The sequence below is a fragment of the Ananas comosus genome, linkage group 2, assembly GCF_001540865.1.
Source record: "Ananas comosus cultivar F153 linkage group 2, ASM154086v1, whole genome shotgun sequence".
In the NCBI taxonomy this organism is placed as follows: Eukaryota; Viridiplantae; Streptophyta; class Magnoliopsida; order Poales; family Bromeliaceae; genus Ananas; species Ananas comosus.
In genome coordinates this window covers 16,306,054-16,321,970 of record NC_033622.1, presented here as the reverse complement: position 1 = coordinate 16,321,970, position 15,917 = coordinate 16,306,054, and the positions used below count along the sequence as shown (strand labels likewise).

General features: G+C 36.7%; 3 protein-coding genes across 9 annotated transcripts; 1 reads left to right on the top strand and 2 right to left on the bottom strand.

Moving 5' to 3' along the window:
• Positions 2,744-4,416, top strand: LOC109703956 (caffeoyl-CoA O-methyltransferase 5-like). 2 transcript variants are annotated; one of them, XM_020224708.1, is made up of 5 exons: positions 2,746-2,924; positions 3,112-3,191; positions 3,325-3,469; positions 3,575-3,706; positions 3,803-4,416. In XM_020224708.1, exons 1-5 carry the CDS (start codon positions 2,814-2,816, stop codon positions 4,094-4,096), a joined length of 762 nt encoding a protein of 253 aa, XP_020080297.1. In that variant the 5' UTR covers positions 2,746-2,813; the 3' UTR covers positions 4,097-4,416. The 2 variants fall into 2 exon arrangements, with proteins under 2 accessions (XP_020080304.1, XP_020080297.1); XM_020224715.1 differs by lacking the exon at positions 3,575-3,706 and having other exon boundaries at positions 2,744-2,924.
• Positions 4,742-7,023, bottom strand: LOC109706792 (zinc finger protein ZAT3-like). The gene is made up of 3 exons (XM_020227786.1): positions 6,940-7,023; positions 6,573-6,793; positions 4,742-6,218 (listed from the first exon to the last, which is right to left on the bottom strand). The coding sequence occupies exon 3, from the start codon at positions 6,174-6,176 to the stop codon at positions 4,848-4,850; it is 1,329 nt and encodes a 442-aa protein (XP_020083375.1). The 5' UTR covers positions 6,177-6,218; positions 6,573-6,793; positions 6,940-7,023; the 3' UTR covers positions 4,742-4,847.
• On the bottom strand, positions 8,764-14,272 carry LOC109706514 (uncharacterized WD repeat-containing protein C2A9.03). Of its 6 annotated transcripts, none has more exons than XM_020227391.1 (10): positions 14,019-14,272; positions 12,803-12,963; positions 12,531-12,698; positions 12,363-12,449; positions 11,727-11,861; positions 11,518-11,628; positions 10,535-10,626; positions 10,340-10,445; positions 9,719-9,805; positions 8,764-9,547 (listed from the first exon to the last, which is right to left on the bottom strand). In XM_020227391.1, exons 2-10 carry the CDS (start codon positions 12,941-12,943, stop codon positions 9,134-9,136), a joined length of 1,341 nt encoding a protein of 446 aa, XP_020082980.1. In that variant the 5' UTR covers positions 12,944-12,963; positions 14,019-14,272; the 3' UTR covers positions 8,764-9,133. The 6 variants fall into 6 exon arrangements, with proteins under 6 accessions (XP_020082980.1, XP_020082983.1, XP_020082979.1 ...); XM_020227394.1 differs by having other exon boundaries at positions 12,811-12,963; XM_020227390.1 differs by having other exon boundaries at positions 12,803-12,960.

Genomic DNA, 15,917 nt, shown 5'->3' with positions numbered 1-15,917 from the left:
CCGATTTGATAAACACGCATAATGCGCAGCACAGCCACCACCAGCAACTGCAGTCGCAGCTACGTATGAGGCGCAAAGTGTTGATCAACTGCAATGTATATAGAGAAGGATAGAATTAATATCAGATCTTCCTTAAGATGATCTACACGAAAACCTAAACAATACAACATCAAAGTTACATCTAGAAAAAAAAAAAAAGAAGGAAAAAAAAAAGATAATAGTAAGGGTTAATTAGAATTACCTAGTAATTGAGCTCATATTGGACGAAAGTAATAGAAACGCAGATGATGATGACGACGACGACTAATTCAGCTCAGAAAATCTCTTCTTTTACGAGATTGATTAAACCGGCCCTATAATGTATGTGTGTAGAGAGAGAGAAAGGAAGAAGAGTCTAAGAACCCTAAATCCCGTTCTATGCATGTAGAAGAGAGATTGAGAGTGGAGGGTAGAGAAAGAGAGAGAACACCAAAAAAAGTGAGTGGTGGTAGAGAGAGAGAGGGAGAGAGAGTATGAAGATGAGCGGATTAAGTTTGGAGATCGCACTGGAAAAACTTGCAACACTCCCTAAACATTTGCAGTCCACGAAGTACGTCATTCCGTGCACCATGCAACGCTGTTGGCGATGGTCGGTGGAGATCGTACGAGGAACTACCTTAAGATGCGGAGCAGGGTTCTACAGTGCGGTGCACGAGATGCGGCGGTGCACCGCGTTCACGAAATAGTTCGTAGAAAGAGATTTGGAGAATCTGTTTTTTCCATATATATTCTCAAATCTCAATAACTCTTTAACTTCCTTTTGGTGCGTTACAGGGCACCGTGGGGGGAGTATTTGTTAGTTTTTTGTTAGGGGAGAAACCGATTTTTTTTTAATTACTTACTCTCTAAGATTTTATTTATGTCTAACCAAATTCTCCTTCTTTTATCTTTCTTATTTCCTATTTAGGATCAAATATTTTAGATCATTATTATCGATGGTTATTCAAACAAATAATAATAAATTATCTTTCTTTTATTTTTTTTTTGTTAAGATATGTTTTAAAAAAATCTTTAGGCGCCTTAACTTTAATTTCTCTGATTGACTATTTCTTAATTTTATTTTTTTATTTGAATTATTCTAGGTATTCAAGTTACAAATATTTTTAATTATTTGTTTAATCTTTGAAAAGTATTTTGAAACTGTTAATATTGATAAACTTATTAACAAATTTAATAAAATTTTCCTATAGATGTAAGTTAGTACGAAGTAGTTTCAAATATTATATATGTCTATCACTCTTTTTTTAGAAAAAAAAAAATTAATTACCTTTCATAATTTAAGACATTTCTTTTAAATCTTTTCAAAAAATCTTCGAATGTTATCCCTTAATCTCTATATGGAGAGAGGCGATGAATGATTGCTTAAGGAAGAAATTTGTTCTAATCTGAACCTATCATAAATATTATTTATATGAATTGAATTTTCAAATCTAAGCTATGAATAATTAAAAAAAAAAGGATAAATTGCTAAATTAATGATATTGAAAAGGAATAGATATTAACTGGTTGTTTTTTGTTATTCATAGCTTAGATTTGAAAATTCAATTCATATAAATAATATTTATGATATTGAAAAGGAATAGATATTAACTGGTTGTTTTTTGTTATGCTGTAACTACAATGTATATATAACAATCTGAAGAATTATACAACAACACATCTTATATATGCGCAAGACCAAAAAAAAAAGAAAAAAAAAAAAGACTATAGNTTTTTTTTTGAGAGATAGGTAACACGCTATCTGCTTCGTTTATTTCATTTAGAAATAAATTTAACTGGAAATATGAATCAACTAAGATTCGAACTTGGGTTTCGGATACTAACCATCAAGTCCTTTGCCACTTGCTCTAGGGACAGTTGGTAGCTCAATCAAATTTGTTAGCCCAAAAATGATTGAAAAATGTGAAATTTATCTTTACGAAACTAGCGAAGGCTAGAAGATTCTTTTAAGAAAAAGATTACAAGACAATCGCTACAAGCGAAACTCTGGAAAGTCCTTAGCACGGTAAGAAAGATCCTACCTAATTGGCATGGTTTCCAGTCATCTGTACATTTTCTTAATTTGCACACATCAGCTGAGCACAACCATTATTAAGATACAAAATCGATACGTACTTCTACTATCAACTCTATCCCTACCCCTCGAGCATTTTTTTCCGTCCATAAACAAAGAAAAAAGAAAAAGTATTGAGATTTTTTTGAGAAATAGATAGCACGCTACTTGCTTCGTTCATTTCATTTAGAAATAAACTTAGCTGGAAATGTGAATCAACTAGGATTCGAACCTGAGTCTCGGATACCAACCATCAAGTCTTTTGCCACTTGTTCTAAAGACAGTCGGTAAAAAAAAAAAGTATTGAGATTTAAAATTGAAAGTTTTAATTCTAATATTAACGTGGACAATTTGTAGAATAAACCCCGTGGACCCTCAAAATGGAGAAGCAATCTTATGTACTCTAATTTCAACATCTCAATATAGATCGATGAAAAAAAATCTAAAATGTAATCAATTACATTCTTAATCTATCAAATTATTTTTCCTATATTCACTTATTCTATTATAATTATTAAAATAATATTTTTATTATATTATTTTAAAAAATATATATAATTAGTTAATTATTAATAATACAGTGTAAATGCGTCACATACCTGTTCAATATTAATTAATTACCATTAAATAATAATAAGGAAAGCAAAAGCATTTTTGCTGGCCGAATAGCATCCGACCACTCATTGTATTCCACCCAAGGAAACAGAGAGAGAAGTGAGCAATGGCGACGAGCACGAAGGGAGAAGAAGAGCAAAAGGGAGGAGGCGGAAGCAGCAGCAGTAGCAGCACAATCCATGCTAAGACCCTCCTCAAGAGCGAATCCCTCTACCACGTATCCTCTCTCTTTCTTTCTTTCTTTCTTTTTCTGGTAGAGAAAAGCGACTGAAAAGCCCTCAATTAATGTTTCTTCGAGATGCTATATAATTTGTTTCAGAGAGATATATCGTACTATATAGCAGTAAGTAATATGAATATATGATGATACGTATATATATGTATTAATTATTATGTATATGTAGTACATACTGGAGACCTCCGTCGACCCTCGCGAGCCCGAGTGCCTGCGCGAGCTCCGCCGCATCTCCGCCGCCCACCCTCGGTAATAAGATGAACGATAGGTCGATCAGCACCGTTTATTTGATTAAATGTTTTTTATTTTTTATAAATTTTTGTATTTTAATTTTGTTCCTTTTTGGGTTTGGGGGTGGTTCCGCGGGGGCTGCTGGTGCCAGGGGCGTGATGGCGTCGGCGCCGGACGAGGTTCAGTTCCTCGGGATGCTGCTGAAGATCCTGAACGCCAAGAACACCATCGAGGTCGGCGTCTTCACCGGCTACTCCCTCCTCGCCACCGCCCTCGCCCTTCCCCACGACGGCAAGGTTTTGCAATTTTGCTCTTCAATTCAAATAATGTATGAGAAAGATAGATAGATTAGGGACCTGAATTAATGCAAGATTTTGAGAGTGCGGCGGTTGTGCTGGTAGATTCTGGCACTGGACACCAACAGGGAGAGTTACGAGCTCGGCCTCCCCGTCATCCACAAGGCCGGAGTCGCCCACAAGATCGACTTCCGCGAGGGCCCCGCACTGCCCCTGCTGGACCAATTACTCGCCGATGTGCGGAACACCACTGCAGTTCCCCCTTTTTGCTTGTTGCTTTCTATGTGTTTGACTAAATGCATGCTTAACAAGAGAGCGCCATATATGCAACAGGAGAAGAACAAGGGGACGCTGGACTTCGCGTTCGTGGACGCTGACAAGAGCAACTACCTCAACTACCACGAGCGGCTGGTTGAGCTGGTGAGGGTCGGGGGCGTCATCGCCTACGACAACACGCTGTGGGGCGGGACGGTGGCGGCGCCGCCGGACGCGCCGCTTTCGGAGCCCGACCGGATGCTCAGCGAGATCACGAGGGCGTTCAACAGCACCGTCGCTGCCGACCCCCGCGTCGAGATCAGCCACCTCTCCATCGCCGATGGCCTGACCCTCTGCCGCCGTCTCGGGTGAACACCGGCGTACGGGAGCAAATCTCTTGCAGCTTTTGCTCGCAGCACAAAATTTCTGCATGTCGGGCAATCTGGTTGGTCTACCTGTTGGAAAGCTGATAATTCCGTCCTTTCGGATGACCACTTTGGTCAATTAGTATGCAGAATGTTTTTTTTACCTACTAAACTGCCAGAGATATCTCCTTCTCCTAGCTAGGGGGGCTTTTCATTAATTGATCGAAATAAAAAGGAGATGCGAACAAATTAAAAAAAACATTGTTCATCAAAAAATAAAAAGAAGGTGCAAACAAATAAAAAACTACCTAACATTGTTCACGGACTTGAGTTGGAGTTACTATCCAAGTTTGAATTATCTGTTTGAATCTTATCGAAAATATGAAATTGATCGAGTAGTTGAACAATTAAATTAATAAAAAAAAAGATGGTTAGATTGTAATAATTCACTCAAGTACTGCGATATCGGCTATTTAATATATTGATAAATTTAAAAGCTTGTTCACTGATTCGAAAACAATCCGCATTATGTCAAAGAACGAGATGCAAAAACATATCAAGAGTACAGATTTATAGTAACCTAAATATTGTATTAGAAATAGTAAAATAAAAAGACACTTTTTGATTAATAGAATCTAAATGAAATCTCGCCTTGAGTAAACTATAACATAATGAATGCATACAAAAACTAAAAAACATAAATATTGCAAAAAAGTTCTCCCTGTTCTTTACCTCTAAAACTCTTCTATGCTTTCAAATCATGAAGGTAGGTCCTGATTGAAATCTACAGATTTGTTGAGGTCGATGTTGAACATAACATTGCTTTTCTCCTGACCATGATCGGGCACATCATTGCATTCCTTCCGACGATCATCAGACACATCATTACTTTCCTTCTGACTGTTATTTGGTAATCTTTTCTTCCAACCATGATCGGGTGCAACATTGCTTTTCTTTCGATCTTGATTGAGTGAAACATTACATTCCTTCTGGCTGTGATCTGGTAAAGGATAATGCTTCCTTTGGTGCCCGCCGAGAGCTTGTCCCGATGCGAATATTTGGCCACACTTTTTACACTTATGTATCCCTAAATTCGGTCCCTTCGAAGCCGTCTCGACTGTCAGCTTCTCAACATGGCTTAGTTCAACTTCATTTGCTTCATTTGCCGTAAATGCTTCATCCATGATGTTCTTGCCTTTGTTGTGACTTGCCATATGACCGCCTAATGCTTGATGAGTAGGAAAAATTTTATTGCAGACGCCACACGGATAAGACCCAGCTGATTTCTTAGCCTTCTTCTTCCTTTTTTCTATCAAATTAGATAATGGTTGTAAGTGCGATTCTTCGATGTATTCTCCGTCATAATCACAGTCTATTTGATGACCACCAAAATGATCATCACCTTCAGAACCCTCGTTTGCGGTCTCTTCCTTATCATGGATAACTCTAAAGTCGTCTTCTATGCTCTCCCTTTTCCTCTTAGGTGATCTATAAGTTTCATTTTCATGAGATGGACTAGCACTTTGCTTACTTGTTTCTATGCTGAGATAAACTAACATAAAAGCTGCATTAATTGCTTCGGTGGTCGGATCAATAATTCGATTTGGATCTCTTCGCGGTCGAACCGGGCGCTTCGAGGCAGGAATTTCCACTTGAGGAGCCGATGTGCTGCTAGGTTGTACTAGTTGCTTCTTTGCCATGTTCGGCGGCGGGACTGCTCCTTTGTAGCCCCTATTAGGATGGCTTCTCAGGTGGCCATGCATCGCCTTCACCGAAGGGAATGTCCGCCCACACTCCACACACGTGGGGACCTCCTTATGATTCGCATTTAGGTTGCTCTTGAACTCGTCAGCGAGGGCCTCATTGTTGAGATTCTCTTTGTTTTGCAAGGAGAGATGAGAATTATCTACACCGAGATAATGTTGGGAAGTATTATTGTATGCGCCCATATCATCATTTTCAACATTAGAAGCTCTTTCGAAGTTCGTATCATCCGATTTTTCTCCTTCGTTCTTTTCGCGCGCCACGGCCACTTTCTTATTAGAAGATTTGAATAGTGCAGGCTCATTTTGACGACGAGGGTTCATCTCTGAAATAGTATATAAAGAGGCCAACCAATCTCTGATGAACTGCAGTAGAAACAAGAAGAAAATCTAATTAAATAAGGTTACAAAAAGAAAAAAAATTGAAATCTGAACTTCGAAATAAATAATTTTATTGTTTATTAATTAGTTCTATTGCACCCTAAAGGAAAAAGGAAAAAACGAGCTAAGAAGCAAACACCTTAACAATGTAAAAGAGCCATAACGTAGGTACGGATCTGAAGAGACAACAATCTCATTAATATCATGAACCTTTTTAAAAAAAAAAATTAAAAAACCCTAAAGCTTAGGAAAGAAGAAAAAGAAATTAAATAGAAACAAAGCAAAAATCTCAGATTAAAACAAAGAAAAGGAAAGCTCAGAAATTATATTGAAGCTCACTCCTGATTCTCAGCAGCTCCCTTCTCCCCTCCTCAGCGGCAAACAAATACCGCACAATACATAAAACTGTATCACCTGATACTTCAGTTACTGATCGCAGAGCTCTTCCGTAGATCTATCTACATATCACCGACCGATTTGATAAACACACATAATGCGCAGCACAGCCACCACCAGTAACTGCAGTCGCAGCCACATACAAGGCGCAAAGTGTTGATCAGCTGCAATGCATATACAGAAGGATACAATTAATATCAGATCTTCATTAAGATGATCTACACAAAAACCTAAACAATACAACATCGAAGTTACATCTAGAAACAAAAAAAGAAGAAGAAGAGATAATAGTAAGGTTAATTAGAATTACCTAGTAATTGAGCTCATATTGGACGAAAGTAATAGAAACGCAGATGATGATGATGAGGACTAATTCAGCTCAGAAAATCTCCTCTTTCACGAGATTGATTAAACCCTAAAACTGTTACGTGTGTAGTGTGTAGAGAGAAAGGAAGAAGAGCCTAAGAACCCTGTGTAAATAGCAGAGTATAAGAGTGTTGAATTGTATAGTACAGAAGTGTATATAGAGAACAAGAAAAGGAAACAGAAATAGGGTCAGGAGTAGTGGTAGAGAGAGAGGGGGGAAGGGGAGAGAGAGAGAGCATATAGATGAGCTGATTAAATTGGGAGATCCCAATAGGGAAACTTGCAACATTCTCGAAACCTTCTCCGCACCCGGTCCACAACGTCATCCCGTGCACCATGCAACGGGGCTGTCGATGGATGCGGAGCAGGGTTCTGCAGTGCGGTGCACGAGATGAGTTCGTGCACCCGGTCCACGCAAATAGTCCGTATGGAGAGATTTGGAGAATCTGTTCTTTCCATATATTCTCAATAACTCTTACTTCCCTTTTGGTGCGTTACAGGACGCGTTGGGGGGAGTTTTTGTTAGTATATTTAGGAGCGAAACCGGTTTTTTTTTTAACTAGGAGGCCCAGGATTACTTAAAAAAAAGATTCTCTAAGATTTTATTAATGTATATCCAAATTCTCCTCCTTTTATTTTTCTTATTTCCTTTTTAGGATCAAATATTTTAAAAAAAACTTCAAATGCTACCCCTGTGGTTTCACACTTTTTCACTTTAGTACCTTTTGGTTTAAAGTATATCAAATTTGTATTCTATGGTTTCATTTTTATTTTTTTATTATCTATTTCATTAATTTTTTTTTTATTTAATCAGTGACAAAGTTAAGACTATAGGATGCTAAAATAAATATTCGATAAAATCTAGGTGGGATATTTGAAGTTTTTTGTATATAATTTAATGAAATATTGATGAAGAAGCTGACGAAAAGATAAAAATGAAACCATAGGGCACTAACTTGATACACCTTAAACCACAGGACACTAAAGTGAGAAAGTGTGAAACTACAGCAATAGTATTTGAAGTTTACCCAAAAATTTTAGATCATTGTTATTGATGGATGGATGTTTAAACAAATAATAATAAATAAATTCTCTCCTTTTTTTTTTTTACTTTGTTAAGATATATATATAAAAAAATGTTTTAAACTTTATCTTCGGGCCTTAACTTTAATTTCTCTGATTGACTCTTTCTTAATTTCTTTTTTTTTTATTTGAATTATTCTAGGTATTCTAAGTGACAAATATTTTTAGTTATTTGTTTTATCTTTTAAAAGTTTTTTTTTTTTTAGAGATATCTTTTAAAAGTATTTTGAAACTGTTAATATTGATAAAATTACTAACAAACTTAATAAAATTTCTATATGTCTATCACATTTTTTTATAGAAAAAAATCAATTGCCTTTCATAATTTAAAACATTTTTTTAAAATCTTTTCCAATATCTCCCTATCTCTGTAATGGAGAGAGGCAATGAATGATTGCTTAAGGAAGAAATTTGTTCTAATCTGAACCTATCATAAATATTATTTATATGCATTGATTTTTCAAATCTAAGCTATAAGTCTTCTAAAAAATGATAAATTGCTAAACGGTATTGAAAAGGAATAGAAATTAACTGGTGAAAACTATCAGAAATTTTAACAGTTTTCAGTTATGCTGTAACTACAATGTATATATGATAATCTGTCGAGTTCTGCAGCAACATGAGGCAAAAAGAAAAGGAAAAACAAAAAGAAAAGGCTAAAAGAAGTTACTTACAAGACATGAGCTCGAACTACAAACACAAAAGTATTACCCTGCTATTCAACAAGCTCAATCAAATTTGTTTGCCCAAAGAGGATTGAAAGATGTGAAATTTATCTCTTCGGAACTAGCGAAGGCTAGAAGGTACTTTTAAGGAAAAGATTACAACACAGTCACTACAATCGAAACTCTGTTAAGTCCTTAGCACAGTAAGAAAGAGCTACCTTGGTGTGGTTTCCAGTCATCTGTACATTTTCTTTACACACAACAGCAGAGTACAAGCATTATTAAGATACAAAATCGATACGTACTTCTACTATCAACTCAATCCCTACTCTTCGAGCATTTGTGCCGGTATCTAGGCTTTGCACCTTTGTAGAAGAGAATCGAGCACCTTCATAGAAGAGAATCGAGATATGTGTAATTCCTGATGCGGCTGTATTCAAGTAGACTTCCGTAGGTTCGGTCCCAGACACCAATAAAGAGCGCCTCTGTATCAGGACTAAATGACATGCCGGAGATCTCGCCAAAGAAGTCTAGTTCTTGTCTTTTACTGTACCCACTTCCTATGTCGAAGATGTGAACAAAGTCCGCGGGCTCTGCCATCGCCATGAACTGACCATCCGATGTGAACCGGATGGAACGTATGGCTCCCAGGTTGCCTCGCAGTACAGCAAGAGATTGGGAGAGGTTGCGGACATCCCAAACCCTGCAGGTCTTGTCCTGGTTCCCGGTGGCGAATGTGCGGCCATCAGGATTCCAAGCTGATGCAAAGGAGTAATCCAGGTGGCCTCGCAAATCATGCACGGTCTACAAGAAAAAGCTTTTGTAAACTCACTCAGATTGAGCTTTCAAATTGAGTCATAAGATCAGGAATAGAAGTTTTCTGTTTCTTTTCTGCTCCCCCCCACCCCTCTCCCTCACAAGGGAAAAAAAAAAGAAAGATAAACAAGGGGTGGATAAAAAAAGTATTCTTTTTACCTTTCCAGTATGAGCATCGGCCAGTATTCCTTCAGGGTTGTCACCTACAATGACCAAAAGCTTTCCATCTGGACTAAGGGATGTATGCTGCATCAGGAACAAAAGATACGCGTAAGGGAGAAAATCATATTGCCCATCAACAAATCATGTTTTACACAACTACGATATAACTGGAACGGCATTCCAATAAGAACCACAAATCCCAGCATGAGAACAGTACTCTCTCTTCTTATTCATTTTATTTCGAAGAGGTTCTCAACATCCATTTTTTAATAATTCTGCACCACTGTATATGGAAGTAACTCTCCTCCATGGTTCATTCGTTTTTCTGAGGTTGTTGTTTGATATAAACCTCTAAACAATATATGACAAGAAATGAAGCAATCCAAAGGATCAATTATGCGAGGCTAAATATATTGCGGCATTAATAACTGGGCATAAATATGGAAGTTATAAAAAAAAATTTGAAAGCTTCCACTGAAATTGAAAAAGAAAAAAACAAAAAGAACAATCGAATAAATCAGAAGGGGGGGCTAAAACTCCTCACCATCCATTACAAGGAGAGTATTTACAAATAACCAATTAAACAACACAAAGACCAAAATGAACACAGGGGCTTACATTTACTGGCCATTGGAAACGGAAATGCCTGCACAGCTGAAACCTCTCCATGTCGAAATCTCGAACTCCACAGTCATTATTTGAAGCCATGAAGTGAACAGAACCACTGGAAATTCATTTCCAGGTCACACCATTTAACTTAGATAAAATAAAAGGCAAAGCTAGTCAACATCTAAGAAAAAGAAAAAAAAATACCTAGAACTGTCATATATCTCGACTGCATTCGCGATAGCATTGTCATCATATGTTGTTCGGCAACAAAAGATTATACCTTCTCGATCCAAATACTGCAAATCCAGCCAAATTTTAAAATGTACATTAAATAAAGTGACAAGAACAAAAATATCAAGCAGGACATCTGACCTTTCCCACTGCTAATATAGCTAAGTCAAATTACTGTCGAAGGTGGCACTATACCACACTTGAATACCCCAACACAAAAGAAAGTCTAGGCTAAAGTTTTCCCCAACATCACAGAAGAAAATACTACAGCCCAAAACGAACACGGACTGGACCTGGGTGTACCAATGTCTAATATGTATACTACGGGCCGAACAATGTTCAACTCAGTTTCAAGTAGTAACTTCGTCAGAGTGGCTTAGGCCATGGTTCAAAGCAAAATGAATAGACCCAAACTTACCTGGACCAACTACGCCAAACTTCTTTTGACACCACCAAAACAGATATTGCGGTATGCAAATGAAATATGCCTTAATTGTCTGAAAACTTCTTTTGCAAGTTGTCATAATTCATTGCAAAGTGATTAAAATATCTAAAATCTAATGCAATCAAATTTAATGGTAACTTTACTATATAAATCTGTTCTTCCATCAAAAGAGAACCAACTAAAGCCAGCAGAAAGTAAATTGAAGCCTTCATACAAACGAGACTAAATCAAGATAAGTTCAAGGGCACAAAAAAGGTTCAAATGCAACAAAAAAAAAAAAAAAAAAAACCATCCTCTTCCAAACTTGAAGTCTTTAAACAAAATATGCCATCCTCACTTTTGGACCTACTAGCTCTTGTGGGCTTCAAATAGAGTGCACCTCATCCTCCCCTAACTATGCACACAGGTATGGCTGTGTGTCTAGTTAGTTCCAACTTAGTTCCGGTACTGTCTTATAGGCCATGAAATTTTACAACACATAAAGAGTTAGTTCAAAAACTGGAATTCTTACTTTGCAAATTAGTTCTCCTTGAAAACCACCTGCCACAAGCAATTTATCCTTCACCGCCAATGTACTAACTTGAGTTTGAAAAAAACCTTCTAACAGACTCCCTGGGTGTTTCTGCAGTTAAAGGTAGTGACCAGTAAATAAAGTCCAAATTTCACTTGAGAGAGAGAGGCAAATACAAACAAGAAATAAAAAGAAGAGGAACCATGTACCTCACACGGAGCCACACGACCTTGAACATTCATTACTTCATACTTCTCAGAGGTTAGCGCTGACCAGTGAAGCACAGAATAGTGTGACATAAGGTATACATCATGCTTCGATGTAGCCCATACTAAATTCCTCAACTGTAAAATAGCATAGAATGCAGGGGTAACAAAAATTGTTGATTAGAAATCTGGAACACAATGACCAGCAAACGAAGCGTAAAAACAAACAGCAAATTGATTAACTAAATTAAGCTATTTGCAAACTCCTGCATTTGTTAAATGAAGTTTCTCCTTTCAATCTTTTTTCTCTCTTTCCACTTTAACTTTTCTTCAGCTAGTGGACAGAAGGCAGGCCAACTAGGGGAGGAAGCACAGCCACAAAGACCCAATAAAAAAATATCCCACAATTTACGAATTAAAACATGTTTTAGCTCAGAAGATAAGAGAGACTATGCTCTCAATATATCACGGATACAATATCTACAAAGAAATCAGCATAAGCCTGATGCACGATATAGTAACTTCAACATGATTAATAAAGCAACCATTTTGGAATAACACAATAATAAAATAAACCTGAGTGATTACTCATTCTAGAAAGTGACCACATATATCACATAAGTGAGAATGCCTGTTCACCTGAAAATGAAGGATGGTAGATTTTACAGATCTTGTATTACGTTGGAAGTCATAAAACATGCCTCCTTTCTCTGTAGATTTGCAAGCCTAATGCAAGATAAACAAGTCAGTAAAACATATAGAGTGAAAACAAATGTAGAAAACCTGGACCTGGTATACATATCATGCCTTTTTTGATGCTTCTCCAGAGTTTTGTACATTCTCGTAATTTTTGTATTGTTCTAATCTTGTTTGCCGGTATTTCTCTCTTGTGATACTCAGTCTATCCCAAGGTATTCCTTGGATATCCCTACCTTCTCTTGCTTGGGCTGAGGAAGTATCAGTTACCTTACTGATCTGCAAATTATCACAATTTTTGTTTCAATAAAATGCAGAAAAGAATCAAATAGAAAGGGACAAATAAGCCCGTAAAAGAAAGCTAACTGCAGAAAAAATCTTACTGATTCACCATATTCTTCATCATCTGAATCTGAATAGCCCATCCCTCTACCATGATATTCTTCATCCATGTCCTCCTCTGCATCACCCATTTCATAATCATCTGCCATTTCATCAGCATTGTCTCTTTGGTATTGAGACATGGACTCCAATACTATTCCTACCACACAAAAAAAAAAGTGTCAGCATATACAAAGGCAACAAATTCCTAAACAACTGAGATTCAATGAAAAGAAAACATTCGCTTGACAAACTAAACCTTCAAGAGCAGAAACCAAAAGACTTCTCCAGAGAGTACAAATGCCAACAACAGAACACGTTGCAGGATCCTTTTAACAGAAACCAAAGAAATCTAAGTTCATTTGAACTAATGGAAGCAATTCCAATACGCCATTAAGGATTGGTAGAATGCAACACATTGTTTCACCGCCTACTTGTATTAGAGAGAAAGAACCATGATAATTCATTTTTATCGAAAAGTGCAAATAAATGGTGCACAAAAAACAATTTGATCTAATTCCGACCAACTACATATAAGGTGGAAAGTTTGCAAGAAACTGTACATTATCAACCTTAATACAAAATCAAGTAATGATTCATTTTTCACACATCATAAAATTCCAATTATCCTACGTATCGTGGTTATACCAAATTGTATTATGACATCCAACATAAGCTTCCACAATGAACAAAAGTAGCATAGCTAAATACATTCTTATTACCCAATACAGTGGCATTTATCACTGCATAAGTAATTTAGTAACCGCGAAGCTATTGGCAAATTAAGAAAGCAACAAAAATGTTTTCAAAGCATCATATTTAATCAACAGAAGAAGCAAAAACATCATTATACAAAAGCATTTGGATTTTTAGTACTTTAATCACCCAACCCCCCACCTAACAAAAAAAGTGAATAAAAGAAAAATAAATAAATAAAATTTTGCAAACTAGGAACTCGAGGTAACAAGTGATGATATCCTTCCAAAGAGCGAACTTTTATTATTAAAAAAAAAACTATATAACCAACAAATATCCCCGATTTTATAAGGAGATAACACAGTAGATGCGAATAAGAATAATCCTAACATTTCTACTGCAGTAGCTAAATTTTCCAAAAGAAATTACAACAAGGCATGTCAGATCCGAATATGTTCGAATTCGAATAAAAAAATTCTTCAAAAAAAAAAACCAAAAATCGCAAATTTTCCGGATCCGTACCGTACTAGGGTTTGAAGGGCTTCAGATCTCGGATGACTCAACAATCGACATCAATCTAGGGTTATTGCAAGCCGACGAATCGCAACCCCAACAAGTTCTAGGGTTCGGAATTTTGTCGACATCAATCTAGGGAATAATGGGAGGAAGATGAATCCTCTCCGTCCTAGGGTTCGGAATTTTGTTTAATTTTTTAAAATTCCCTTTTTATTCATTCCCGAAGCTTTCCTCACGAAAATTGAAGAAGGGACCAGGACGTGGATAGAATCATTGAAATTTGTTGGCCCGGTTTACGAAACTAACCCTAAGATTTAAACAAAATTACGAAAGGAACCTAAAGTTTCAGAGAAAATTAATCTGTATGGCGACAAAATAAATTTTTTTTAAAAAAAATTATAGTAATAATTAATAGCTATGTTGATGATATTTTTTTTTTATGAATTCCACCAGCAAATTTGGAACATTTTATCTTAATTATATAAAATAAAATATTGTTAATAAAAAATTATAAACCCACGACATTACATTTCTCATTAAATAAGTTGATATTATGAATATTTGAGATTGAATTTATTGGGAATTTGGACACAACTTTCAATTTAATACGTCATACCCGAGTCAAAATGAGCATATAATATATTATATATATTCCTATGGTGATTAAATTATATTTTAGTAAAGAGTTAGCTGTCATTTTAAATATGTTCCAACTCTTTCAGGATTTTTTTTTTTTTTTTGGGAAATTTACTTGCATAAGCATGCATTGTATCTACATAAAATAAGCATTAGAAATCAATCGAGTTTAACCACTGCTTGAGACTGAAAATGACTTAAATAGATAATGCTTTGCACTACCATCATCTGAAAATGAGATTGTTGGGAATCCGGTACTCGCCCCGGTACCGGATCTCGTGAATCTGCAACCCGCTCCGATACCGACTGCTGTGGATCCGGTATCGATTGTTGGGATTCCGCAACGGAAATGTTAAATCGGGTTTTTACCATAAACCCGTCTACTCAGCAAAAGCTGATACAATCATAAAAGAGAAAAATATGCAGGTAAAATAAGATTCATTAAATAAGAGAAGATTACACCTGACTCCTCTTCTGCACTGAGTAGCTACAACCCGAGTCCTCTTTCTGAATCTCTTCTACCCTTCTCTCGTCTTCTATAAATCCATAAAGAAGACAATCCTTCACATGCACACCCGTGCACTAGGTGCACTCAACACATTGGATAACTCTCTCTCTCTCTTTTTCTCTCTCTGGTACGGCACCCAAGAGGCCTTTTCTCTCTCTCCCGTACTCACTTCAAAAAGCAAACCCACAAAGAGCTATTTATAAGGCTCCACCAAAACGTACCCCAATCCTAATATATTTAGGATTTCTACTCCAATTAATATCTAAATCTATTTTAATCAATCTCTAATAGATTTAAATATTAATCCTAATCTAGTTAGGTTTATCCTCTAATTAATATTTAAATCTTAATTTATCTTCAACAGATTTAAATATTAATTCTTATCTAAATAGGATTCAATTACAAATCTAACCAAATCCTAACATTCTCCACCTTGGTTTGATTTGTAATTTTCAACCGCTACGTCAAGCTCACCATGCAAGCTCCACCTTGAGCTTGTCTCCTCCACTCGATGTCGCCGCATCCGTCGCTCCGTCTCGAGCAACTGCACATCCGCGAACTTTTGGAACCCAAACCGTCTTCGCTCCCGTTCTGACTGTACTCCCGTTCAGAACGTACAAGTTCCCACGCTTGTTCGCCTCGCACACGACCCGATCTCGTTTTCGGACCCTCATAGCTCCACCTGAAGCCGAAATATCGCAACCCTTCGAGTCCACTGCGCCTAACGAGATCAAATTCCGCTTCAATCCAGGAACATGCCG

What these genes read in the sequence shown, in the direction of transcription:
- LOC109703956 (XM_020224708.1), top strand. Translation starts at nt 2,814, where the DNA reads ATGGCGACGAGCACGAAGGGAGAAGAAGAGCAAAAGGGAGGAGGCGGA. An exon ending in AGAGCGAATCCCTCTACCAC is followed by an intron (nt 2,925 to 3,111) that starts GTATCCTCTCTC and finishes ATGTATATGTAG; the next exon opens with TACATACTGGAGACCTCCGT. An exon ending in TGGACCAATTACTCGCCGAT is followed by an intron (nt 3,707 to 3,802) that starts GTGCGGAACACC and finishes TATATGCAACAG; the next exon opens with GAGAAGAACAAGGGGACGCT.
- LOC109706514 (XM_020227391.1), bottom strand. Translation starts at nt 12,943, where the DNA reads ATGTCTCAATACCAAAGAGACAATGCTGATGAAATGGCAGATGATTAT. An exon ending in ATGAAGAATATGGTGAATCA is followed by an intron (nt 12,699 to 12,802) that starts GTAAGATTTTTT and finishes GATAATTTGCAG; the next exon opens with ATCAGTAAGGTAACTGATAC. An exon ending in CTGGAGAAGCATCAAAAAAG is followed by an intron (nt 12,450 to 12,530) that starts GCATGATATGTA and finishes ATCTTGCATTAG; the next exon opens with GCTTGCAAATCTACAGAGAA.
- LOC109706792 (XM_020227786.1), bottom strand. Translation starts at nt 6,176, where the DNA reads ATGAACCCTCGTCGTCAAAATGAGCCTGCACTATTCAAATCTTCTAAT.